Here is a 27,626-nt window from a genome sequence, read left to right as displayed (position 1 = left end):
TATGGGCACATCCTGAGAAGAGATGCAGAGCATGTTGGAAGGAGAATGTTGAGGATGGAGCTGCCAGGCACACGAAAACGACGAAGGCCAAAGAGGAGATACATGGATGTGGCGAGAGAGGACATGAAAGTGACAGGTGTGGTAGAGAAGGATGCGGCAGACAGGGAGCGATGGAGATGAAAGATCCGCTGTGGCGACCCCTAATCAGGAGTAGCCAAAAGAAGAAGAAGCGGTTCAGGTGATCACCTAATCAGTACCTCATTAAGTAATGTCAGGGTGCAGGCACTTACAGATGTATGTGCAGGGAAGAGCGGGGTAGCAAACAGGAAACATAGCCAAATCACAAAACTAGAATTGTAGTCAAAAAGCAGGCAACAGTCGGTTGATCAGCAAACAGGGCAATATAGAGGAGACAATGGGCGTAGAAGTAAAGAGATAGCGAGGGTCAGGAAAACTAGAGGCAGACAGAAATGGAAAGGCTTGGTATTACTGGGTAAACTCAGAACAATACTTGTTCTGACAGTGAGAGTGAGAGAGGCTTAAGTAGCGTGGCTGAAAGTGAAGTGTGTTTGTGTTGTTATTCTAACACAGACACTGGAATGAAATTACTTCAATGCATAGAGGTGCTGATTTAAGAAAGAATTGAAGTGGTCTCTTCACTTTTTTCCAGAGCTGTATGTGCTAAATAAGTTTTGGGGAAATATGTTTGTTATGTTAAAGTAGACATGTCAAAGTATTTTAATAGGCAAGAAAGCCCAATTTTAGTCAAAACCCAGAATTTAGTCACTAGAGACACCAGTAGGTTTTCTCAGACATATATACATAGACATACTTCTGACTCATAATTTGTACACACAAAGCAACAGAGAAACAAAAATACAGAAAGCTGGGCGTCCTCTGACTCACAGCGCATGCAAGCACGCATGCACACACACACACACACACACACACACACACACACACACACACACACACAGTAAGCTCATACACTCCACCCATTCTGTCAGCATGGGTGTGGAGCTGTCAGCTCACTCATAAATTCCAAGCTGAGCTGAAAGAACTACTTCACATGTACTTTCCTCTCAGTCACACACTTCTTCTCCTTGCTTCAGACAGCACACAGCTCCAGCCATGAACCTGTACCTCGTACTGCTCCTTTCAGTTCTCTCGGCAGTTCACTGGAGCTATGGTAAAGACCTGGTGGAGGAGGAAGTGATTATCCCACGTGAGTAGACTTAGTATTTTGGTAATTATTACCATTTAAGTCACAAAAACACAGAAATGAGTCATGTTTTTTGAATGATTTCATTTTATGCTTGACTGGGATGACAGTCAAATATTTTGCATATATACAGTAAATACATCTTGTAAAGTATAAAGGTAATAAAGCATTAAGCTTCTGCTTCAGATCTTTGAAACTGTTGATCGTTAATTATATTACAATGGCTCATTTATTTCATCTCATCTCATTATCTCTAGCCGCTTTATCCTGTTCTACAGGGTCGCAGGCAAGCTGAAGCCTATCCCAGCTGACTACGGGCGAAAGGCAGGGTACACCCTGGACAAGTCGCCAGGTCATCACAGGGCTGACACATAGACACAGACAACCATTCACACTCACATTCACACCTACGGTCAATTTAGAGTCACCAGTTAACCTAACCTGCATGTCTTTGGACTGTGGGGGAAACCGGAGCACCCGGAGGAAACCCACACGGACACGGGGAGAACATGCAAACTCCACACAGAAAGGCCCTCGCTGGCCATGGGGCTCAAACCTGGACCTTCTCGCTGTGAGGCAACGGCGCTAACCACTACACCACCGTGCCGCCCTGGCTCATTTATTTATTTATTTATTTATAAATCCCTGTCCCCATTTTTAGATCATATGCAGCCTCTAGGAAGTTGGTCTGTTGTCAACCCCAGTCAGAAAGATGTCCAAGAGGCTGTCAGAAAAGCTGTGAAGGAATTTAACATTAAATCCAAGAAGAAGAAGTACTTTAAGCTTGTTGATGTAACATCTGCACAAACAAAGGTAGAGCATTTTTTTCTGTTTGATTTATAATACAGTAATAGTTAACATGCATATTGATTCAGGATTTCTATAGTTAATATGGACACTGTATTTTCCTTTTCATGACTCATGAATGTTCCAGGTCACTAACATGATCAACTACAAGATCGAGGCAATCATAGGAAAAACAAAGTGCCTAAAAACTGAGGCTGCAGATCTGGACTCCTGTGCTATGGCTCAAAGGGTATTTATTTATTTATTTATTTATTTATAAACCTTATTTTTAATTGCATTTTTTTTACATTACTTTTATATTATTTTAATTATTGTACTTTATTCTTTTTTTACACATAATTGATTTTCATTATATAATTTATATATTATATTCTTATCAATTTTTAGTATAAATATGGAGGTGATTATAGGAAATCGCACGTGTGGATTGGTCAAGAAATTTGGATTATTTCTCGATTATCACCTCGATAATCTCACTGTAAGTGAGGAAGAATTACAAATGATGAAAGAAAATGCTGTTCCTAAAAGCACTAAAGATGCTAGAAAGTTTGGTCAAAACTATTCAAAGGTAGGGTGGGATTGTGATTTATTTTATCGATTTCAAAACAAAGTATTTTATCTGAGTCGGCATAGATAAGTGACAAGTCTGCGCCGCGCCGTTATTACATTTGCATGCCGCTTTTGAAGTTTGAAATAATTTTTTTGAACATGATTTTTTTTAAATAATCACCTGTGTATTTATACTGAAACAATTATCTACCTCAGGCTCAGTGAATATCGGTGAATAATAACCTCGACTTTATCTCAGCTATTCACGGATAGTCACCTCGCCTTTGGCAAACAATTGTTAATTATTGTTATTTTATTCCTTCTGTCACTGCTATTATTGATTTCATTATTATTATTTGCCTGTTTCTATTTCATTTTTAAGTGCTTTTGTTTCTTTGTGGTTTTTTTTTTCCTGACTTCATAACCTAGAAAATCATTCACATTCTTTATGCTCGTGATAATTTGTTTTTGAATTCTCTAATTTCCTTTTTTAGAGGCTCAAATGCAAGTTTGGGGTTGAGTTCAACACACAGGATAACGAATATGCAGTGGAGACGGTAGTTTGCAACAAATAATCCACAGAAAACATATTACTCTTACAACGAAATGAAGGAAACTGTAGAGTGTTTAAAGATATACTGACAGGTGACAAATTAAAGGAAAAAAGATAAATTAAGGTGCTGAGCCATGACAAGCTGCCAGAACAGCTTCAATGCTCTTGGTGTTGATTCTACAAGTCTCTGGAACGGTACTGGAGAGATAAACATTGCTCCAAAAGATATTCCCTCAGTTGGTGTTTTGATGATGATGATGATGATGATGGTGGTGATGGTGGTGAAGAGTGCTGTCTAATATGTCCATCCAAAATCTTTCATGGGCATTCAATTAGTTGAGATCTGGTGAACGAGAAGGCCATAGCATATGATTTATATCATTTTCATCCTCATCAAACCTTTCAGTGAGCCCTCATGCCCTGTACTGTATTTGGGGGCGAAGTCATGGTGGAAACAACTACTTGCGTCAGGATAGAAATGTTTTATCAAGTGATCAGTCAGAAGGACATTGTTTTCATTTGGGACAAGTGGAGTCAAGCCATGCCAGCAAACTAAATAAATAAATGTCCTCACAATATCATATCGCCACCGTATAGCTATATTTCCTTTGATTTGTCACCTGTACTCAGTCTGTAATCTGTAATAGCTTGTGCCTTATTGATGTATTCATGCAGAATAGCTCCTTCTGGAAGAGCTTTATTATTTTCATTTTAGAAATTGAGAAAATGTTATTACTGTATGATAAGAAAACTGAAATAAATGTATGTTATAGAAATAAACAGGCATGGCATTAGACTTTATTATTATTATCATATTATTGCATCTACAAAACAGCTGAGAGCAAAAGTTTGTACACCCTTAGGATTAACTTAAAAAGATTAAAAAAAGAACATTATTAAAAACATCTATCCATTATCTGTAGCCGCTTATCCTGTACAGGGTCGCAGGCAAGCTGGAGCCTATCCCAGCTGACTACGGGCGAGAGGCGGGGTACACCCTGGACAAGTCATCAGATCATCGCAGGGCTTATTAAAAACATGAAAACAATTATTTTAAAATAATTGTTGAGATTGAATAATAATAATTATTATTATCCATCCATTATCTGTAGCCGCTTATCCTGTTCAACAGGGTTGCAGGCAAGCTAGAGCCTATCCCAGTTAACTATGGGCAAGAGGCAGGGTACACCCTGGACAAGTCACCAGGTCATAGCAGGGCTGAGACATAGAGACAAACAATCATTCACACCTACGCTCAATTTAGAGCCACCAATTAGCCTAACCTGCATGCCTTTGGAGGAAACCCACACAGACATGGGGAGAACATGCAAACTCCACACAGAAAGGCCCTCGCCGACCGCTGGGCTTGAACCCAGAACCTTCTTGCTGTGAGGTTACAGTACTAACCACTACACCATCGTGCCACCCATCTCATCTCATCTCATTATCTCTAGCCGCTTTATCCTGTTCTACAGGGTCGCAGGCAAGCTGGAGCCTATCCCAGCTGACTACGGGCGAAAGGCGGGGTACACCCTGGACAAATCGCCAGGTCATCACAGGGCTGACACATAGACAAACAACCATTCACACTCACATTCACACCTACGGTCAGTTTAGAGTCACCAGTTAACCTAACCTGCATGTCTTTGGACTGTGGGGGAAACCGGAGCACCCGGAGGAAACCCACGCGGACACGGGGAGAACATGCAAACTCCACACAGAAAGGCCCTCATTGGCCACGAACCCGGACCGTCTTGCTATGAGGCGACAGCGCTAACCACGACACCACCGTGCCGCCGGATTCAATTTAATAATAATAATAATAGTCGATGTAGTTGCAGAAGTACATTTCTTCATTACTGTCTCAATCAGAACCCATGGGGAATACCAGTCTTTTCACCCCATCAATCTACATGATAATAAACACATAACATTCAGCTGGAAAGTTGGACTGGGATGGTGATGGTAATGATGATGGAACTTCTGTGGGGGAGTCTCTCTGCTCAGCATTTACTCAGAGCAGCAGACTGAGGGCACGACTGCCAAAGCCCTGCGGTAACACACCAGCCGGAGCCTCATTACTCATTTACTGCCACAACACTGTTTTTCCAGAAGCTTTTGACACTTTCCCCTCCTATTTTCCATGGCTACTGCTCATTTAGACTAATGTCTATTAATAATATTTATAATTGAACCTGGAGAGTTTAAATGACAATAAGACAAATGCATTATTAAAATCTATTGTACAGTTACATAAAGCTAGACAGTTCATATTACTTTTTAAAATAAAACATATGTAAATCTGCTTGTGGAACTGAATGAGGGAAAAATAACACTTCCAGTCTTTTAGTCTTCCAGGACTCTTTCTTTCACACAGTTGTCTCTGTCTTTGGGGCCAACTTAGAGTTCAGGCATTGTGTTAGGAGGCTGTGTTCATGCCTATACCTGCAAATATGAAGAGCAAATATCTGATTAATAACTTTTTCTTCATGGACCTACTGAATTCACCATGCCATTTCATTAAAGTGATATATTTTGTGTTTGTAGACTATACTGTATCAGTCACATGGATAAGGGAATGTAGTGTTGTTTTATACCACAGCATTGTTTGGTTCTGACTGTAGTGCTGGCTGTAGTTCAAATGAGCTCATTCTAATACAGAGCCCTCTACAATTATTGGCACCCCTGGTTAAGATGTGTTAAAAGCCTTAAAATAAATTCAATTTTTACTGCAGAAGCATAATCTCACACTGAAAATTGTAGAAAAATGTAACCTTTAACTCAAGTGAATTAAAAAAAAATCCCTGACTAAGAAATAATTATTTTTCATAAAATCACCTGTTCCACAATTATTGGCACCCATAACAATTCCTAGAAAATAAATGTAATTGAAGCATTTCTGTCATTTCTATTGTAGTTTATAAAGTTGATCAGAGTATCTAGGAACCTTTAATTAGTAATTCATCACATCCTGTTTCCCTGGGGTATAAATATGATGTGACACAGAGGCCTATTTCTCTTATCAACTCTTCAACATGGGAAAGACAAGAGAACACACCATTCGAGTAAGGCAGATGTGTGTCGACCTTCATAAGTCAGGCAATGGCTACAAGAAAATAGCCACTCGCCTACACCGGCCCATATCTACAGTCAGAGGAATCATCAAGAAGTTTAAAACAACTGGAACAGTGGCAAACAAGCCTGGACGAGGATGCAAGTTTATCTTGCCACCACGCACAGTGAGGAGGATGGTAAGAGAAGTAAAAAGTTCTCCAAAGCTCACTGTTAGAGAATTGCATCAAAGAGTAGCATCTTGGGGTCACAAAGTCTCCATAACAATCATCAGGCGCTATCTACATGCCAACAAGCTATTTGGGAGGCATGCACGGAAAAAGCCTTCTCACTTACAAGCATAAACGTAAACGTCTAGAGTTTGCTAAGCGGTACTGGGACTTCAACTGGGACCGTGTGCTTTAGTCAGATGAGACTAAGATAGAGCTTTTTGGCAACAAACACTCTAATACATCACAAAAGATGAGTATGCGGAAAAGCACCTCATGCCCACTGTGAAGTATGGGGGAGGATCGGTGATGCTGTGGGCCTGTTTCTCTTCCAAAGGACCCAGGAACCTTGCTGGGGTGCATGGCATCATGAACTCTTTGAAATACCAGGACATTTTAAATCAAAATCTGGTGGCCTCTGCCCGAAAGCTGAAGATGGGTTGTCACTGGGTCTTTCAGCAAGACAATGACCCTAAACATGTGGCCAAATCTACACAAAAATGGTTCACCAGACACAAAATCAAGCTCCTCCCATGGCCATCTCAGTCCCCAGACCTCAACCCAATTGAAAACCTGTGGGGTGAGCTGAAGAGGAGAGTGCATAGGAGAGGACCCAGGACTCTGGACGATTTAGAGAGATTGTGCAAAGAGGAATGGTCGAAGATCCCTCTCTCTGTATTCTCCCATCTTGTGAAATGTTATAGGGGAAGATTAAGTGCTGTCTTGTTGGCAAAAGGGAGTTGTACAAAGTATTAACATCAGGGGTGCCAATAATTGTGGAACACATGATTTCATGTAAAAGAATTAATTCTTAATGTGGGATTTTTTTTCCCACTGAATAAATGCACTTGAATTAAAGGTTGGATTTTTCTCATTTTTGGAACTGTTGTCCTATATTATTTAAAAAAAATAATAATAATTTATTAGAAGCCTAAGAACATAATCTTAATGAAGGGTGCCAATAATTGTGGAGGGCACTGTACATTATGGTTTCTATAGTAACAACTCACAGATGTGTAAGGAATACATTCCACATAATTTAAGACAAATAATAAACTGTATTAATAAACGATATTTAACACTGAAGATGAATAATCATTGATATGGTACATCTTCTGTAAGGAGGCATGTATTACCTCTGCTAACTTTGTTGGAGGAGGTTATGGTTTCACCTCCATTTGTTTGTCTGTTCCCAACATAGCTTAAAACGTAGTGAACCGATTTTGATGAAATTTCAAGGAAAGGTGAGCCATGGGCCAAGAAACAATCGATTACATTATGATGCAAATCTGGATGTATGTGGATCCAGGATCTGGATAATTTTTTTTGTCTTTTCCCAATGTAACTCAAAAAGTAGTGAACAGATTTTGATGAGATTTTGAGAAAATGTGGCCCATGGGCCAAGGAAGAATTGATTAAATTTTGATGCAAATCCGAATATGTGGCTTGGCGGCGGTATCCACTCTACCGAGTGTCCTTCTTGTTTAACATTTATCCATAGTGTCAATGTTCAGTAAGTTTTCCACCATGGAAATGTCTTTCTCTGTAACATAAAAAGATAATTTTTTGTTGTATTAACTTCAATAGGGAGAAAAAGGTCAGACTATACACAATTTTTCTCACCAGTCCCTCTTTTTTCTGTGAAAGAGCATGTTCTACAACATCCTGTAACTATAAGTGGTTAAAAATACAATGTGCCTTTTATTAATATATTAGAAATTGTAATCATTGTCAAACTGCTGTGGTATAAAAGGAATAAAACTCTTTGCGACGTGCTGTTATAACAAAATAATAAATTTTGCATCAACCACGGGCGCAGATAGAGGGGGGGGACGGGTGGGATTCGTCCCACCCAGATTTAAATTCACCTCGTTCGGTCCCCCCCACTTATAGGGAGGAAAAAACGTCTATGCTGTCTTTCTTTGCATAAGGCAAACCTCACGGAAAAATCAAAAGACTAATTACCATTCGGTTTATTGAGGTGCACAGCAGTACAGACATAGCTGCAACTGCGCAGACTGCACAGGTTGCGAGCTCGAGCTTGGTTGCTATGGTTACCCACAAGTTTGACAGGCATATCGGGGACAGCTCCTCCTAGTTCAGGACCCCAACACGGCATGATGAAGGGTGCCAAAAGGCAGAAAACAATTGCATCGTTTAAAAAAAAAAAAAGACTGTAAGTAAATTGTGCCTTACTTTATCATATCACCTTGCAATTTTTTGATAGTCTGTTCAAAGTAATGTCGTAGTGAAAGTAAAATCGTACGGAGTAGAGATGCCTTTCTGGTAGCCTCCTTCTTTCGGTAGTAGCCTGTAGATACAGTGCTCAGAAGGCAGTTTTAATGTTTAATCTGGCGTTCCCTGCCATAATTTCAGCGAGCATAGTGTTTCATAAGGAAACTTCGCGAAGAGTTGTTGACTGACTGCCGCTCACGCAACACACAGGCATAGTTAGAAAGTCAGGATGCACTGGTTTACACTTTACACACACACACGTAGCCCAGCCTCTCGCTATGTTTAACAGTTGGAACTTAGCACTTTTAAAACTAGTTTTGCAGTTTTGCAATTTCTGTGCGTGATGATAATGTGTAAACTTTGGATTTCCATAGGCTATGTTAAAATGTTATCATTGTCCTGGCCTGCAGGTACAGTAGTTCCTGGTGATGGCAGTGAGGGAGGTGAAATAACATGTATACACACTACCGTTCAAAAGTTTGGGGTCACCCAGACAATTTTGTGTTTTCCATGAAAAGTCACACTTTTATTTCCCACCATAAGTTGTAAAATGAATAGAAAATATAGTCAAGACATTTTTCTGGCCATTTTGAGCATTTAATCGACCCCACAAATGTGATGCTCCAGAAACTCAATCTGCTCAAAGGAAGGTCAGTTTTATAGCTTCTCTAAAGAGCTCAACTGTTTTCAGCTGTGCTAACATGATTGTACAAGGGTTTTCTAATCATCCATTAGCCTTCTGAGGCAATGAGCAAACACATTGTACCATTAGAACACTGGAGTGAGAGTTGCTGGAAATGGGCCTCTATACACCTATGGAGATATTGCACCAAAAACCAGACATTTGCAGCTAGAATAGTCATTTACCACATTAGCAATGGATAGAGTGGATTTCTGATTAGTTTAAAGTGAGCTTCATTGAAAAGAACAGTGCTTTTCTTTCAAAAATAAGGACATTTCAAAGTGACCCCAAACTTTTGAATGGTAGTGTGTATATATATATATATATATATATATATATATATATATATATATATATATATATATATATATACACACACAAAATGGAATCATTTGCTGACAGCTCAGTCCCCCCCAGTTCAAAAATCCTATCTGCGCCCCTGGCATCAACCACCCCATCGTTGATTATTTTCCTATAACAGACCATCTTGTTGTGTTTTATTCCTTTACATAAGAACCACAATTATTTAAAAAGGACCACAGTGGTAACTTTTATAGGTACACTACATTCACTTTCTCTGATGAAAGACACATACTAAAGGTACAAGAGTGTGTATTGTCCATTACGGTTTTAATTCACCCCGTAATCATTTTTGAGCTGCATACATACATTTCATGCGTAACCTCAAAGCCACGTTCAGAACATCTATGTTCTGAACATCTATGTGACTTACTTGTTAACGACACGCTGTACCTCTTTGGCCTCCTCCTCGTGTAGCTTCCGGAGAACTCGCTGGAGAATGGGCAGCTCTAAATTCACATACTGTGCTACCTACAAAAGCAGTGATAAGGGTTAATTTGAGTTTAATAGTTGGGTGCATGGCTTGCAAATAGTGGACCCTGGAGAAATCCACTTACGTCCATGCTAACTTCCTGTTCATCAGTGTCCATGAGGAAGATTTTCATGATGTCCTCAGATGGCCCTTGAAGAAAACGCTCCCAGAGTGGAAGGTCTGAGCTGCCCAGCTTTTTCCTTTCTTTGAAATGAAGACATTTACATTCAGTTTGTCGAGTTTTGTTTTGTGCTTGGCTCATTTATGCCCCCAGAGTAGGTCAAGCCAATCTAGTCTTTTTCAATTTAGCAATAAATAAAATGTTAAACAAAGAACGAAGCGACATGCAACACAAGGTAACATTGAACAGCTTTTCCATTCTTTCTTTTCAGATAAATACCTTTTTTTGGAGGAAAATTTGCAAGCAGTCTTTTATTCATGTCTTATATATGGTCCATAGAGATATAATGGCCTCACATAGATGATATACAGGCTGTCAAGAAACTGTGTTTGATTGGTATATTGCCTTGAAGTTGGTCCTAACTGACTTATCTGCAGAAAGAATGTTGTATTACATAGTGTTGATTTTGGTATGTTTCTGTTTAGCATACTTATCCCAGATACTGGGTCAATCCTGCTCCAATAATAAATATCCATCAATATGAGTCATCACATATCATTAACTTGCCAAGACAATTATTTATTTATGACAGAACCACACAAAAGTGGATGTGTAGCTCATTTGATGTCCCTTAGTTTGCCAGAAAACTATGTACACAGCTGTTCTTCTTATCAGATGTTCACATATTCAATAATAACTCAGGAAACACAAGGAAGTGTGTGGTTATAAGATAAGTGCTTTAAATATCAGCTAACCATTACTAAGTTCCTCCAAACCAATATGAGCAGAACTATGAGGAACCTCTGGTAACTGATAAGTGGAACTGGTTTGCAAGATAAAGAAGAAGCAATGACATTCAGGCATATGGAGATAACATGGTGGTTATTTCTTAATAAAGGCACAGCTACAAATTAATATATTATATTGAGGCTAAAAGATGACATTAAATATCTCATGGCCAAGAATTACAGTGTTGTGGTTATGAGATACCAAGGGGTGGCACGATAGTGTCGTGGTTAGCACTATTGCCTCACAGCAAGAAGGTTCTGGGTTTGAGCCCAGTGGTTGACAGAGGCCTTTCTGTGTGGAGTTTGCATGTTCTCTCCATGTCTGCATGGGTTTCCTCCGGGTGCTCCGGTTTCCCCCACAGTCCAAAGACATGCAGTTAGGTTAAGTGGCTACTCTAAATTGCCCGTAGGTGTGAATGTGTGTGTGAATGGTTGTTTCCCAAGCCCAGAAATGGGAGGGTCATGGCAGGAAGGGCATCCAGCGTAAAACTATGCTCCAATTAATATGATATATGGATCAATAGGGTCCACATGGACCCTGACTTGGCAACAGTGCTGGACAAAGGAGATGGTTATGAGATACCAAGCTTACAATAATAAATATTTCACTTTAATAATCTCCAAGTTTAGGTTCTGTGATGGACTGGCATCCCATAAAAGGTATATTCCCGTCTACTGCCTCGTGTTCCTGGAATAGGATTCGGGATCCGCCATGACCCTGGCCAGGATCAGGGAATTACTGAAAGTGAATGATCAAGTGATCATCATGCTTAGGTTCCTGTGGCCACAATTGTTTAATTGCATTGATTTATCTATCTTACACCGTAATATATTAGTTTGTGGCCATGAGAATTTAACTTCCACCTTAATATATTAGTTTGTGGCCATGAGAATTTAACTCATGGCCACAAGTAGCATAATTCATGGCCTCATTATAATAAGTCATGCCCACACCTTGTTAAAAGCAACCACCACATCACCTCAGGGGCTCTATAACTATCCACTCGAAAGTTAGTTGAGGAAAACAGTAGCTATTTACAAAGGGAAATGTAAAGCCATTGAACAGAAACTGAACATCGCCGAAAATACTCAGGGAGCACTGCCACTAAAACAAAGTGTAGCCTCAAGCTTGTCTGAATAAACAAATAAAAACTTGCTCCCTTTACCATTAAACCTCAGTTCTGCCCATGAGAAAGTGCACAGAATATGAACTGCTTGTCTGTTAAATGAATACAAATGCAGATGCCCCCAAAATACTGATGCACTGGAAGGATTCATAAAACAGAGACCAATGATTTGAATCTTAGGACTACACCAGGGCAAGACCCATAATCCTCAACTAATTTCTTAGGCTACATCCACACGACAATGGCAACGAGATTTTTTTTTTAAATATCGCGTCCACATGGGCAACGGATCAGTAAAATATCAGGTACATATGGCAACGCAACGCTTGCTGAAAACGATGCAATACACATGCCACACCTCTACGTGTGCTGTAAGACGGTCCCATCAGAGACACCAGAACAATAGAAGAAGTAGGAGGCATGCGCATAAACCCCTTCTTTTGTAGCATTAGCCACATAAAGTTTTGATTATTAATCAGTAGCGTAAAATGAAAGACGTGGAAAGAGGAATGAATGGGGGTAGATGGAAGCCGGTACGCCAACATTCTGATATCCTCCAGAATTTTTTAATGGTCCGGAATAAATTGAATGCTACATATTGATGGATTACTTTGTTCTTCTACGCCCTTTTTGAGGAATGTATTGTCGGACTTAAACCAACATCTGAAGAGGTGAGATTGCTCCTTTTTTTTTCCCTATTTTTGCTGGCGGGATTGTTTTTGTTTTTGGAAAGCGCACGGGCGGTGCACGGTTTGGTACTGCTTCCGCAGTGTTTGGACTAAAGACTCTGCCCTAAGGGCTATTCTCTCTCTCTCTCTCTCTCTCTCTCTCTCTCTCTCTTTGCACCATTACACAATAAATATTCACAGTGAAAATATTTTGTAAGCGCGTTTCATGAACCAAGTTATAGGATTTGTTGACAACTCGCATCGAGTTCGTTACGCTTCTACCCGGCGTGAAGCACTGACAGTCATGTGGTTGTGACGTCATCGTAAACAAATCCGTTCTACTCATCCAGACGACTTCGCAACGGCGCCGTTGACAGATTTTTCCACTCTGGAACCCGTTCTCAAAAGATTTCGTTTTGGGGCACCCAAAACGCCGGTGCCGTGTGGACGCCAGGCCGAAATGATAAACAATTTTATCAGATTCACCTGAATCCATTGCCGTGTGGACAGGGCCTTAGAATAAAAGCAGCTACAAAATAAATAATGTGAATTTTCATTGTATGCATTTCAGGCAAGACATGTTTTAATCTGGATGTAGAAACATGTCTTAGGTGAACAAGTGCATGGTGCATCAGGAAGCACTTTAGAATCTACTACAAAGACATTTTAATGCCACATACCTCCACTTTGATGAATGCAATACAAGGCAAATTCACTGGGATCATTTTCTATCTGCAATAAACAAAAGCAGGACTGAGTGTCTGCATTATTTCATCTCGTATAAACAAATTCTTATTTATTACATTCAATTAGAAACGAGAGAATTGATAAAATAAGCAGTACACATTCCTAGATCTTTCATAAGGTACACTCTACTGGAAAGTACACTGCAAGTTATTAAAGGCATACCTTAAATTTATTTAGGAGCTGCCAGATGACCTCCGGTGTCCTCATTGTGCTGTTTATGCGGACGTTCGTGGCTGTCCCATAGGATGGCGTAAATATCGATGTCTGAAAAAAGAATTTAAAGTTTAACTTTTAGTCTTTCTCACTTTCGAATTAGTGCATCTTTATTGAATGGTTTGGGCCGTTTTTCTTAAAATTTCCAAAACTGCATTTTACAAATAATGAGCTGCTTTAAATATTTTTCCAGAATAAATTAATTAATCTACATTTTATGGATGCAAAATTGCCTGATCCATCCTCATGCCCTACTTCTGGCTGGAGTCTCATCACATCGCTCCTGTGGAGGACGGCCCCATATGGACAGTCAAAAGACACACTTAGAAGATCTGGACACTTACAGTTTTGCTACAATGGTTTATGACTGCAGTTGCCATGATAACTTTTGGACTGCAGTTGTCATGAACAGTTTTATACTCAAGTCTCCATCAATGAACAGTTGATGTAACTTCAACAAAATAGACTTCATGTTAAAACTATAATGAATTTCCTAGTGATAGAATTGCACTTTTTGACCACATAAAGACACAGTTATAGAAGCAAGTTATTTATAATCACACTATCTATTATAACCCAGATGAGGATGGGTTCCCTTTTGAGTCTGGTTCCTCTGAAGGTTTCTTCCTAATGTAGTCTCAGGAGTTTTTCCTTGCTACCATCACCTTATGCCTCGGTCACAACCGGCCGTACGTGCTCCTACGGCCGGTCTACGTGCAAAAAACGCAAGAAATGCACGGAGGGCGCACGTGTGACGTGCTGATTTTTGAGCCGTAGACTGGCCGCAGAGGTTCTTTGTTGTGTCAAACAAACAATACGGGCGTTTACGTTTTTTTCAGGTTGCAAGACAAACTTACGACCAACGTGCGTCTTTCTCCACGAACAAAAAAAAACCCCGCAGCGATTTGGGAAACGCCAAAAATCGCACAGCCAAAAAATCGTACGTCCGGTTGTGACCTAGGCTTTAGGCTTGCTCAATAGGGATAAATACATTTATTAGGGATAAAATTAGTTTATATGTTTAAAGTCTTTATTTTTCTGTAAAGCTGCTTTGTGACAATGTCTGTTGTTAAAAGTGCTATACAAATAAACTGACACCATGTGCCTAGTGGTTAGTGTGTCCACCTCTCGATCGCAAGTTCTACTCATGGTTGAGTCATATCAAAGACCATCATAAAAATGGTACCTACTGCCATCTGGCAAGGCACGCTGCAATACAGATGTGAGTGGGGAGTCAAAACTCTTGCAGTTACCGAGGACTAGCCCCCCCCCCCCCCCCCCCCCCCATTGCAACCCTAGCTGTATAAGCAAGCGACCGAGGGCTACGGAAACAGAGATCGGCGCCGCCCAATGTGCCTTAATGGCCTGATTAGTACTGGGACGAGAGACTGCCTGGGAAGACCAGGGCATGGCATGGGAAGGACTTTAGACTTTAGATAAATAAACTGACTTGACTGGACGTGTTCTGATATGTTAGGTCAGAGAAATGCTAAAATGAGCGCTGGAGAGCAATGGAGAAAACACTCGTTTACAATATGCTGCTGGCAGATTTTTCAAAATTTACATTACCTGCCACTAGGGGGCCAAACACCAACCTGTCATTTATTCCAGCATTATTCTCTGACCTTATAGTTATAGAAATGACCGTTAATGGAGAAGCGATGCTGTCTGTTACTCCGTCTCTCCTCTGACCCCTTGGTCTTCACTCTCTTCTTCACCAGAGAGACCTCACTCTTGGTGCGGAACAGGATGGGGTTCTCTGTGACGGGTTCGTTCCGGACCACCCTCAGTGTCTGGCTTTCATATTGTCTGTAGTCTAGATTTGAAAAGGAAAATGAACGTGTCAATCATAGTCACAGCATTTCACCTGAATTTTATAAGACATTTTTTTGCAAATGCAGAATATAAAATAATTTATGATTCAATGCTTTCTATTTATAGGCCATTTTAGTCACTTTGATTTAGTTGGATATGGTTAATAGGCTACAACACTATCGAAAAGGAACAGTTTGTAATTTTAGAGTCATCTGCTACCTTTGAGGCTAATAGCAACTGTATAAAAACACTGACATGCACCACACTCCAGATCTTGGGGAGATGTTTAAAGGTACTAACTGTAAAGTCATCTGAAATTTTTAATTTTTTAAAAAATTGTGCATGGCATTTTCCTATGTTCTACAAAAACAATATCATGCAGACGAGATGTGATCATTTTGATGTGCTGAGGGTTGTTTTCCTCCATTGTGGGACCGAATATCCTACCTTTTGAGGTAAACAGTATGGCCCTTTGGAAACAGCGGAACGTGAGGAGCTTTAACTAATTAGCATAATTATGAAACTGGGTCACACGAAGACGGCAACATGCGGAAAACATCATGACTCTGCATCGATCTCGGAGAGTTTTGAATCACATGGATGTAATTTGTGGTTGACATTTGTGAATAGATCAGTGAAACAAAAGACGAATATATCTTTTCTCTGTTACTGCTTTTGTGTTATCGTTTCTTTCTCTGTAAGATCAAAACATTAGGTGTAGAACTAAATACTCAGACTCATCAATCCAAGACAAGCGCTGCACATTCTTCGTCAGAGTTTGTGCCTGTTTCATCCTTCACGAAAATTCTTATGAACAACCTTTTGGTTTCCATCGCTTTTCTGGTGCACTTTCTAGCTGACTCGCTTTCATATTTTCCTTTCCTTTTCCTTTGGCTTTTAGCTGGCGGGAAAGCGGAGTCTGCCATGTTTGCCCATGCCGATTTGTTTTGGTTAAAAGCAAGTTAAACATGCCCCACTGTGGTCACATGATATTGTTGCTCACTTGCTTCAGCAATCTCCAGAATCGTAAAATGCGGGACACTTTTTATCTCAGCAAAACATTTACACATATGATACATGGTGTGTGCAGCAGTGCAATTCCTCAATTTCAACTCAGATCAACTTCAAATAAATGCAAACCATCTCAAAACTTCAACAGCAATAGAAATAGAACATTTTTGCCCAGAATTCAATTTTGCACTCAGTACCTTTAAATAGTGAAGCATAGGGGCTCTATGGTGTCTGTAACCTATCAGTCATATCACATTTGTCTCAAAGAAACACCCTGTAGCCATGTTAAACACTTTTTCATTTTATTTTTTTTTAAATGATGTACTTCTATTGTTTATGCTAATAGAACAACAGAGGCCTATTCACTGTTTCAGCATTGGCGTTGTTTTTATGTTTGTCCTTGATACCCTTTGTATTTTATGTAATTAATTTTAGTATTCTTCACTTAAAAATAAATTCAGATTTTTTTAAAGATTCCTTTCTACCTACTGTTTGCCATTTTTTCTTGACAAATGTGTGAGCGGTCTTTCTGCTTTCAACCATTTAGTGCAAGCATCCTTGATTAAACAGTATATTGTCCAAATTATACATTTCCTCAACATATTTAGTTTATATACAACCCCGATTTCAAAAAAGTTGGGAGAAAGTACAAATTGTAAATAAAAACGGAATGCAATAATTTACAAATCTCAAAAACTGATATTGTATTCACAATAGAACATAGACAACATATCAAATGTTGAAAGTGAGACATTTTGAAATTTCATGCCAAATATTGGCTCATTTGAAATTTCATGACAGCAACACATCTCAAAAAAGTTGGGACAGGGGCAATAAGAGGCTGGAAAAGTTAAAGGTACAAAAAAGGAACAGCTGGAGGACCAAACTGCAACTCATTAGGTCAATTGGCAATAGGTCATTAACATGACTGGGTATAAAAAGAGCATCTTGGAGTGGCAACGGCTCTCAGAAGTAAAGATGGGAAGAGGATCACCAATCCCCCTAATTCTGCACCGACAAATAGTGGAGCAATATCAGAAAGGAGTTCGACAGTGTAAAATTGCAAAGAGTTTGAACATATCATCATCTACAGTGCATAATATCATCAAAAGATTCAGAGAATCTGGAAGAATCTCTGTGCGTAAGGGTCAAGGCCGGAAAACCATACTGAGTGCCTGTGATCTTCAGGCCCTTAGACGGCACTGCATCACATACAGGCATGCTTCTGTATTGGAAATCACAAAATGGGCTCAGGAATATTTCCAGAGAACATTATCTGTGAACACAATTCACCGTGCCATCCACCGTTGCCAGCTAAAACTCTATAGTTCAAAGAAGAAGCCGTATCTAAACATGATCCAGAAGCGCAGACGTCTTCTCTGGGCCAAGGCTCATTTAAAATGGACTGTGGCAAAGTGGGAAACTGTTCTGTGGTCAGACGAATCAAAATTTGAAGTTCTTTATGGAAATCAGGGACGCCGTGTCATTCGGACTAAAGAGGAGACAGACGACCCAAGTTGTTATCAGCGCTCAGTTCAGAAGCCTGCATCTCTGATGGTATGGGGTTGCATTAGTGCATGTGTCATGGGCAGCTGATGGTTGGGAGACGGATGTAAGTACAGAAGGTGTGTTTATTAATACAAGTGAAGACAGAAACAATCCAGAACGGCAGGCAAAATCGTAAAATGGTGAAACAGGCAATAGGTCGAGTGAGGCACAAACAGGCTATCGTAGACTCAACAGAATCAAAGAGGAGAAATAGGAAATCAGGGATCAGGAACCCGAACAAGGAAATAAGGCTCGGTAACGTGTTAGCAATGCAACTCAATACTTCGAAGTGTGTTTTCACAGTTTTTATAAAGGCACGCTGATTGCACTTTAATCCCGTGCAGGGGCGAGTTGTTTACGGCGTGCGCGCATGAGAGTCCGCTTGACGCGCGCACTGTTCAGAGCACTCCTGAGAGTCTATCTGATGCACACGCCAAGGCACGCAGGTGTGACACTTTTGCATGAAATTAGTACAAAAATGAATGTAGATATAAATATCTTGTGCCAAATTATTATGGCATGTTAGAAAAAATAAAGAAAAAATCTGAATCCTCATCTCCAATTTACGAGCCCGAATGCAGTTAATGCACGAGTCTGAGTCCAAGTCCGAGTCATCAGTGCTCAAGTTCAAGTTGAGTCACAAGTCCTTAAAATTAGAGCATGAGTTGGACTCGGGCGGCACGGTGGTGTAGTGGTTAGCGCTGTCGCCTCACAGCAAGAAGGTCCTGGGTTCGAGCCCCGGGGCCGGCGGGGGCCTTTCTGTGTGGAGTTTGCATGTTCTCCCTGTGTCCGCGTAGGTTTCCTCCGGGTGCTCCGGTTTCCCCCACAGTCCAAAGACATGCAGGTTAGGTTAACTGGTGACTCTAAATTGACCGTAGGTGTGAATGTGAGTGTGAATGGTTGTCTGTGTCTATGTGTCAGCCCTGTGATGACCTGGTGACTTGTCCAGGGTGTACCCCGCCTTTCGCCCGTAGTCAGCTGGGATAGGCTCCAGCTTGCCTGCGACCCTGTAGAAGGATAAAGCGGCTAGAGATAATGAGATGAGATGAGTTGGACTCGAGTCCAAGTCCTGGACTCGAGTACCACAAGCCTGTTTACACCAGCCTGATTTAGCACAAAACCCTTGACACTGGCACCCCTGATTGTGAGTTAAGTTGGAGTGAGCTGCATTGTTTAGCCTGGGGGTGCAGATTTCAAAAACTCTAAAAATTCTACCATAGTGTGTCTGGCATAAATGTATGTGCAGAAAGATGGTAATATTTTAAATGAAAATCAGATTTTAACCTGCAGCATGACTGTCGACAGCCTCTAAACCATCTTGAGGGGTTTCTTCTAGTTCATCAATGTGATTAAGATTGTCAAATTCTCCCCATCGGGTCATCCCCCTGAACAAAACACACAAAATACAGAAACATACTGAAGCTTTCATATTATTGATCAACAATGGGTTAAGATGGTCACAAGTTATATCTGTCTGTATTTAAATCATTTCTGTATTTTCCAGTAACCTCTTGTCTTCAAGTGGGCTGATGGAGTCTGGAGAATATTCCTGAGACTTAGAGCGGCTCCACGTGACCATCTGTTTCTCATCTTGGATTTTGAGGCGGATTGGTCTCTTCATGCCCCAAGAGACAACCAGGAATCCCTCGAGACTCACCTTTCCAGCAGGGTTCTGCAGGAACATAATGTGTCACATTAACAGACTGTTCACATTAGGAGATAGAGTCACACAGTCTATAGTGCTGGGTTTTCTTTATAGTTATCTTTTTTTATAGGAACTTTCCAAGGCTTTCTCAAGACATTTTCCACATCTTATGAAACACGTTCTGGTTTTTTCTCTCTCTCTGGAAAGAGTACAGTGTGTCCATGGCTTTGGAAGCCCCCTTGTGGTTTTGAAAGAAACAAGGACTACAGCATGAAATGTACCCAAGTTAGAGATGTGGCATGTGAAGATTATTACAGAGTGCACATGAAGAAAATATAATGACAAATGAGAGAAGAAAAAGAGAGAAGAGGTAAATGAGTGTAAACATTGATCAGATGATCAAACGACTACACTTAGCATTTTGTTGATTTATTTACTCCCACTATTAGACTTGTTTTGTTTCCAGTGTAGCCAGCTCCCTAGTCTCTAGGATAAAACTGTGGTGTTAGGTTAAGTTGCTAGGTAGCTAGCTAGTAAACAGTAGTACATTTTTGTAATCTAAACCATGTTTAAAACCCCCAAAACTAGAAGGGCACTCGATGGAGTATATACCTCTGCCAAGCCTATTTGGATTTGCATCAAAATCTAATTAAGTGTTCCTTGGCCCGTGGTTGGGCGGCATGGTGGTGTAGTGGTTAGCGCTGTCACCTCACAGCAAGAAGGTCCGGGTTCGAGCCCCATGGCCAGCGAGGGCCTTTCTGTGCGGAGTTTGCATGTTCTCCCCGTGTTCGCGTGGGTTTCCTCCGGGTGCTCCGGTTTCCTCCACAGTCCAAAGACATGCAGGTTAGGTTAACTGGTGACTCTAAATTGACCGTAGGTGTGAATGTGAGTGTGAATGGTTGTCTGTGTCTATGTGTCAGCCCTGTGATGACCTGGCGACTTGTCCAGGGTGTACCCCGCCTTTCGCCCGTAGTCAGCTGGGATAGGCTCCAGCTTGCCTGCGACCCTGTAGAACAGAATAAAGTGGCTAGAGATAATGAGATGAGATGAGATGGCCCGTAGTTCACCATTTCCCAAAATTTCATCAAAATCCATTCACTTCTTTTTGAGTTACGTTGGGAACAGACAGACAAACAAACAAACAAACAGAGGCGAAAACATAACCTCCTCCAGCGAAGTTGGCAGAAGTAACAACAACAATGCTAATTACTTATAGTTAGCTGGTTAGTTGCAGTGATTCTGTACCTGTTTTTCCTCGAAGGAAGATTTTTCATGTGTCAGTAGAGACTCCAGGTGAGTATCTCCGGGTGAGTCCTTTCACCTTTCCAGGTGAAAGGATTCTGGTACAATTTACATTTCATTTATGTTGTCTGTATAATGGTATATACTGTGAACTGGCTTAGTGGTTAGCATGTCTGCCTCTTGACCGGGAGATCTACTCATGGTTGGGTCATACCAAAGACCATCATAAAAACTGTACCTTTTGTCATCTGGCAAGGCACGCTGCAATACAGATGTGAGTAGGGAGTCAAACTCTCGCGGTTACCAGAGGGCTTGTAACCCCAGCTATATAACCCATGCACCTCAAGAGTTGGTTAGTACTGGAATAAGAGACTGCCTGGGAAGACCAGATCGTGGTGCGGGAGGGACTTTGATATAATGGTATATAGCTATATGTATTTTTCAGTTGCGTCGAAAAACAGTTAAACAGTTAAAATCTAGCTATCATAACAGCATAACATAATTTGCGCTAAGCAGCCAGTGCCATGTCATGATGAGCAAAGTTTGGTTAATCAGTTCTTCCTCTGAAATATAGCTGTGTATTTCAACATTTGCTTCCCTATTTTACAATATATCAGACAAAAGAAAACAAGTCAAATAGACAATCTTTGCCTAGATTTACTATAACGGCACTGGGATGTTTCATTGTGTGTCTCATGCCCTGTCCACACGGCAACGGATTCAGGTGACTCCGATACAATTGCTTATCGTTTAGGCCTGGCGTCCACACGGCACCGGCGTTTTGGATGCCCAAAATGCAATCTTTTTGAGAACGGGTTCCAGAGTGGAAAGATCTGGCAACGTTGCCGTTGTGAAGTCGTCTGGATGAGTAGAACGGATTTGTTTACGATGACGTCACAACCACATGACTGTCAGTGCTTCACGCCGGGTAGAAGTGTAACGAACTCGATGCGAGTTGTCAACAAATCCTATAACTTGGTTCATGAAACGCGCTTACAAAATATTTTCACTGTGAATATTTATTGTGTAATGGTGCAAAGTGAGAGAGAGAGAGAGAGAGAGAGAGAGAGAGAGAGACTCTGCCCTTAGGGCAGAGTCAATCCCGCCAGCAAAAATAGGGAAAAAAAAGGAGCGATCTCACCTCTTCAGATGTTGGTTTAAATCCTACAATACATTCCTCAAAAAGGGCATAGAAGAGCAAATTAATCCATCAATGTGTAGCATTCAATTTATTCCGGACCATTAAAGACGCCGCCTTCCGCGTAGAATCATACGTCATCCTCGCCGCCATATTGGATAGGTCAAAGCGGAGAATAAAGATTCATGTGCTGCGTTTAACTGTACCAACAGGTTTACCGTCCAAACGAGATCACATGGGATTACCTTTCACAGGTGAGAAACAACAAATTAATCCATCAACGTGTAGCATTCAATTTATTCCGGACCATTAAAGGCGCCCACTTCCGCGTAGAATCATACGTCATCCTCGCCGCCATATTGGATAGGTCAAAGCGGAGAATAAAGATTAGCTGCGTTTAACTGTACCAACAGGTTTGCCGTCCAAACGAGATCACATGGGATTACCTTTCACAGGTGAGACTGGAAAAATACTTTTCATTGTATTTGGTCATTATAATGTAATTTTACGAACAGATTTTCCTGACTTTGTGGCTAATATGAAGTCTCGCGCATAATAGTTTATGCGCATGTGTCCTTACTTCTTCTATTGTTCTGGTGTCTCCGAAGGGACCGTCTTACAGCGCCTCTAGAGGTGTGGCATGTGTATTGCATCGTTTTCTGCAAGCGTTGCGTTGCCATATGGACCTGATATTTTACTGATCGTTGCCCATTTGGACGCGATATATTTTTAAATAACATCTCGTTGCCGTTGTCGTGTGGATGTAGCCTCACTCTGCTCGTCTGTGCTCGAAACTGCTACTACAGTAGTGTTAACAACATCAGGAATATAACTTTCAACTTAAAAACAATAACAACTCATCAGATAAAGGTGAAAAGGGGGAAGGGAAGCCAGTTTTGCCAGAAGCATCTTTAAAAGGAATGTACAAATCTACATGAGTTACTGTAGTTAGCTAGCCAGTTAGCTAGCCAGTTAGCCGACGTACTATAAAATGAAGTGTGGCTTCTTTTGGATCTATTTATGCTAGTGGAGCAAAAATAAACAGAACATTTGGCCAAACTGTGTCTGAAATGTCATTTACTCAATATTAATTTCTTGTTTATAAAGCTGTTGCATAAAAGCAATATCACGCTCACAATCACGTCGTTATACTGAATACCGGCAAGGCTGTGATTACCTACTGCCAAATCACAGCCATGCCGATATTCAGGATAATGACACTCTTATTTGTGTGATATTATAGAAGATAAAAACACAAATGCCACATAGAAATCCATTTTTAAAAAACTGGACTTTTTTTTACAGTCATGTGATCAGAATTTGCCTTAACTAAATGCTCAGTGCTCTTGAGATACATAAATGGAACGGGTTTTAAGAATATAAACCATATTTTTCAAAAATAACATAGCAGTAGTGACAATTAATGAAACAACGTATTATCTTGATATCACTTATGTTACAACGACTATAAACAGTTGGTCCCTCTCCCTCCATCCTCTCTTTGTTCTCTCTCATGAACGAAGTTACGAAGACACAAAATGCCATTTGTTATGTTACACAGCCTTAAAGGATATGGGACATGAAACATAAATACACGCTATATCAGTTTCTTTCCATTAAAAATATGAATTAATTTCATCAACAAATACAAAATCATCTATTAAATTCAGCAAAATCGTTATATTCGTGATGATTATATGGCATTTCTGCTCGACTTCCGATATGCATTTTCTACAACCGGAAGAGCCGCTGTCACGTGATCATACGTCACAAAAACTTTCGGGCACAGCACAAGCGGGTAGATGAATGGAGAAGTGGATGACAAGAAAATTGTTTTTATAGTCTTTAAAGTACATTGGACATCATACATTGGACATCATGGTGTATTGTGCTGCTTATGGTTGCAATAATTCCAATGGGAAATGCCCTGGAGTAAGTTTTTTTGCATTCCCCAAGGACCCGAAGCTGAGGAAAGTGTGGGCTCACTACTGCCGTAGAAAAAACTTTGCACCTACTGTTTCCCACAAACTGTGTTCGGACCATTTCACAGAGGATTCTTTCAACTTTAATACTCAGGTACTGAACGAAATTAATTGCCAAGCCAAATTTAAGAGGCTACTTAAAGATGGAGCCGTTCCCAACGTCCCAATTCAGGAACAAGACGGCGGAGTGAAACCAGAAGTGCTACGGCCACCACGAGGTGCATTCGCTAAGCGTCTGAAAGCCGAGGTAAGGATTAGTATTATAATTTTGGGTGTATCAGTTATTGATTATCATAATTCTGACTCTCTTATATCTGTCCTTCTTTGTTTACGTACCGAATCGAAGAGTTGTGGTGAAGTTGTAGAAGAGTTTTTTTTTAACTTTTATTTCATTTTATTATTCTATATTTTATTTCTACTATTGTTTAATTCTTATTATTTTTCTTCCCCATTTATTTTATGTAATTTTATTATCTATCGTTTACTGTTTTGCTTTTACTTCTGTAAATGGACTCTGGAAGCATTGTATCTCAATCAATCTCGAAAAATATCAGCAAAAAAAAAATAGCTTGCAACGGACTTTAGCTAGATCTATGATGAACTTTCAATGTATGATACAAAAATAATACTTCTTTCAACAGATCATTAGCCTTTGAGCAGAATTGTTTTTAACTTACCAGGAAGTGTTATCCAGCCGACCGCTTTCAGTTTCATGAGGGCTGAATGAACTCTCACTCTCAGAATCATCTGACCCGTCAGAGTAAAGACAAGATCCATGTTCATGTGAATTTCCAGCTATCGGTCTAACTTCACATCTCTGTGAAACATCGGGAATGTCACTGTCGATGGTGTCCATTTCGGTAACCTGTTTACATTAGATTCCCAAGCGCTGGCTCCTTGGAAAGTTTTTGTTACGTCACGGGTCATGTGACCACCTAGCTCATTAACGAATCCTTGTTTTACGCTGATGTATAAAAAAACTTGAATAATGTGATGATTTTCACATTTTTGACGCCCTGCAGTGATTTAGATGGCATTTCTTATGTCCTTTATACATAATTATGCCCAGAAAAAAATCCATGTCCCATATCCTTTAAACTCTGACTGCGACAAAGCGCTGACATTAGGGCCTCCTTCCAATAATGCGAAATAAGCAGGTCTTCAAAGAAACCTTTGATTGTGTGAGTTTGTGTGAGTTTCTGCAATACAAGTGTGCAAGTTGTTACTACAGAAACGAGTACATTTAGGTACAGTATAACCTTCGATTTGCCTTTTAACGGCTCTCCTGTCCGACCTGCTGTTATAGAATATTAACCTTCTGACCAATCAGTATTGAGAATTAAACAGTGCCATGGTGTCAAACAATAAATATACCATTTATCTGGTATAAAATCAGTGTCCTTTTAATGAAACAAATCTTATTTGTAATAGTTACCTCATTGACAGTGAGATGTAGATGAGCCTTGTCCTTCAGAAAGCAGTTGTAGGTGTTTAGTAAAGACAGAAATCTTGCCCTGTGTGTGTGAGGGCGCAGTTACATTATATGAAACTGACAGAGTTAAATAAATAAAGTGAATATTTCAACTGTTTAGTCACTAACCTTGAAAAAGTTCTTCCATCCCCAATGTGGACAAGCATGCGTGGCTTAGTCGTAGACATTTCTGAAACCAAACAGTTCTGCCAAAAAACGTCGTTTTAAAAAAAAAAAATCCAAGCCACTCATTTGTTCTATATATATATATACACACACACACACACACACACACACACACACAGAGAGAGAGAGAGAGAGAGCAGTCATTTTTTAAAGTCCTGACATACTCTAGAATCGGCTATTCATAAGGTCGGTCACTGCACTGCTGATCCATTTAGACAGTTGTTACTGGCACAGTCTATTGATTTTCTTAATCACTGTGCCCAAACATGTTCTGTCAGGACTGGAATCTCTGCTATTTGACTTATGGCTAATTAAATACGCCTTGCTAATATATCAGGAACCAATAAGTTGCTGTAGATTCAGACTGACAGGTTTTCACTGTTTTAGTCTGGAATAAGTGGAGTTTTAGAAACAGTCCGTGTGTAGTGATTTATTGGTTGTACTTTCAGTTCGTTGGTTATATGAGCTGCTCAGAGTAAGAAGTTGTGCTTTCATGAGTGCTTGCATCAACATGCACTGGGACTGGAGGATAGGCCCAATAAAAGAAATATTAAAATCAATTCAAAACAGTTCCAGGGCAAAGGAACAGATTCACCCGTATGCCTATAATCCTGCAGTTTCTGTTGTTTATTGAGCACGTTTGACAAATAACAAATCAAAAAGTCCCTGTACTTACTCCATATACTACCATGTAATACACTACTTGGATATCACAACTGATCTCAGCAGGAAAATCTCTTCTCCAGCTTCACATAATGCTAAACCATTGCCTTCATCAGATTCTAACGTGAAGCACTGACCCCTTTCGGATTCCACGGTCAGCCTTTGAACACTACACTGCCGAACCATTACTCATGGCTGCTCCAGATGCATATAAACACACAGACCCAGTGCTACTCTCACCTGTCGCCGGCTCAGATCCAGTGTCAGCAGGCTCACACTGGAATGTGTGCCATATCTCTCTCTACGAGGTCTAGTTGGAGCCTGTAAGACCAGAGGCTCTAGATTGGAGGATAGAAGGGAGGTCCTGCATGCCAGTCAGGTGTTAATGGCTGGCACATTCAGACTGTGTTGTGCTGTAACTCAATCCAGCTCACCTCTCCTCTGAGCATTCTGGGAATGCTTGTAAAGTTGCAGATTGAAGGACACACCCATAGGTACGTGTCTCTCACCTCATACTACAATAGTATTATTAACCCTTTCTGCACTGACAAGCAGACACCATGGAAACATAACGCATTTTGCATAATTTATGTTTTATTTAATACATATACGTATGCCATTAAATTACTGATAGAACTGAAATCATTCAATGGAAGAATACAATGACTAGTCTTTCTTTTGCTTTTGCTTAAGGCCTGCTAAAGCTGAATGCTGGATTTCCACCACACCTGTGACATTCACATTCTTAAAATAATAACATCATGATATCAGCACAGTAACTTCCGCATAGATCATTTTTATTGTGCTGTTGCCCTTTAAGTGCCCCATTTGCTATCTGCCACAGTATTTTTTTGTTATGTTAAACAGCTGGCCTGTATACAGAACGGCCTTAAATCTTAAAGTGATGTGCACTGGACAGAAGCCACTCCCTGAATACAAAGCAAACATGAACTTTGAATTCTAACCTTTGTCATGTTTTTCACACATTTCTTGTTCCTCTGCTTTCTCAATACACTCACAGAAATATTTAACCCTAACTTTTAAGATTTATGTAATTTTATTAAATGACAAATTCCCATTCACTTTTTTTAGATCATTTT

At 40.3% G+C, this 27,626-nt stretch overlaps 2 protein-coding genes across 3 annotated transcripts; one reads left to right on the top strand and one right to left on the bottom strand.

Annotated features, from left to right (window-relative positions):
• The first annotated feature begins 1,037 nt into the window (after positions 1-1,037).
• Positions 1,038-3,911, top strand: si:busm1-57f23.1 (uncharacterized protein LOC368621 homolog). Its single transcript, XM_060908759.1, has 4 exons — positions 1,038-1,225; positions 1,884-2,035; positions 2,157-2,258; positions 3,073-3,911. Exons 1-4 carry the CDS (start codon positions 1,132-1,134, stop codon positions 3,151-3,153), a joined length of 429 nt encoding a protein of 142 aa, XP_060764742.1. The 5' UTR covers positions 1,038-1,131; the 3' UTR covers positions 3,154-3,911.
• On the bottom strand, positions 3,908-26,987 carry rassf6 (Ras association domain family member 6). 2 transcript variants are annotated; one of them, XM_060908758.1, is made up of 11 exons: positions 26,767-26,987; positions 25,807-25,883; positions 25,642-25,720; positions 19,708-19,871; positions 19,484-19,584; positions 15,451-15,641; positions 13,775-13,876; positions 13,546-13,597; positions 10,247-10,365; positions 10,063-10,160; positions 3,908-5,576 (listed from the first exon to the last, which is right to left on the bottom strand). In XM_060908758.1, exons 2-11 carry the CDS (start codon positions 25,863-25,865, stop codon positions 5,501-5,503), a joined length of 1,041 nt encoding a protein of 346 aa, XP_060764741.1. In that variant the 5' UTR covers positions 25,866-25,883; positions 26,767-26,987; the 3' UTR covers positions 3,908-5,500. The 2 variants fall into 2 exon arrangements, with proteins under 2 accessions (XP_060764741.1, XP_060764740.1); XM_060908757.1 differs by having other exon boundaries at positions 25,807-25,934; positions 26,767-26,986.
• Between the last annotated feature and the right edge of the window lie 639 nt (positions 26,988-27,626).

The sequence above is a fragment of the Neoarius graeffei genome, chromosome 25 (genome assembly GCF_027579695.1).
Source record: "Neoarius graeffei isolate fNeoGra1 chromosome 25, fNeoGra1.pri, whole genome shotgun sequence".
Lineage (NCBI taxonomy): Eukaryota > Metazoa > Chordata > Actinopteri > Siluriformes > Ariidae > Neoarius > Neoarius graeffei.
The sequence above is the reverse complement of the archived record's forward strand: the minus strand, read 5'-3'. Positions and strand labels throughout refer to the sequence as shown.

What these genes read in the sequence shown, in the direction of transcription:
- si:busm1-57f23.1 (XM_060908759.1), top strand. Translation starts at nt 1,132, where the DNA reads ATGAACCTGTACCTCGTACTGCTCCTTTCAGTTCTCTCGGCAGTTCAC. An exon ending in TAACATCTGCACAAACAAAG is followed by an intron (nt 2,036 to 2,156) that starts GTAGAGCATTTT and finishes TGAATGTTCCAG; the next exon opens with GTCACTAACATGATCAACTA. An exon ending in CCTGTGCTATGGCTCAAAGG is followed by an intron (nt 2,259 to 3,072) that starts GTATTTATTTAT and finishes TTCCTTTTTTAG; the next exon opens with AGGCTCAAATGCAAGTTTGG.
- rassf6 (XM_060908758.1), bottom strand. Translation starts at nt 25,865, where the DNA reads ATGTCTACGACTAAGCCACGCATGCTTGTCCACATTGGGGATGGAAGA. An exon ending in GTCATTTCTATAACTATAAG is followed by an intron (nt 13,877 to 15,450) that starts GTCAGAGAATAA and finishes TTCTTTTTTCAG; the next exon opens with ACATCGATATTTACGCCATC. An exon ending in AGCTCCTAAATAAATTTAAG is followed by an intron (nt 13,598 to 13,774) that starts GTATGCCTTTAA and finishes TGTTTATTGCAG; the next exon opens with ATAGAAAATGATCCCAGTGA.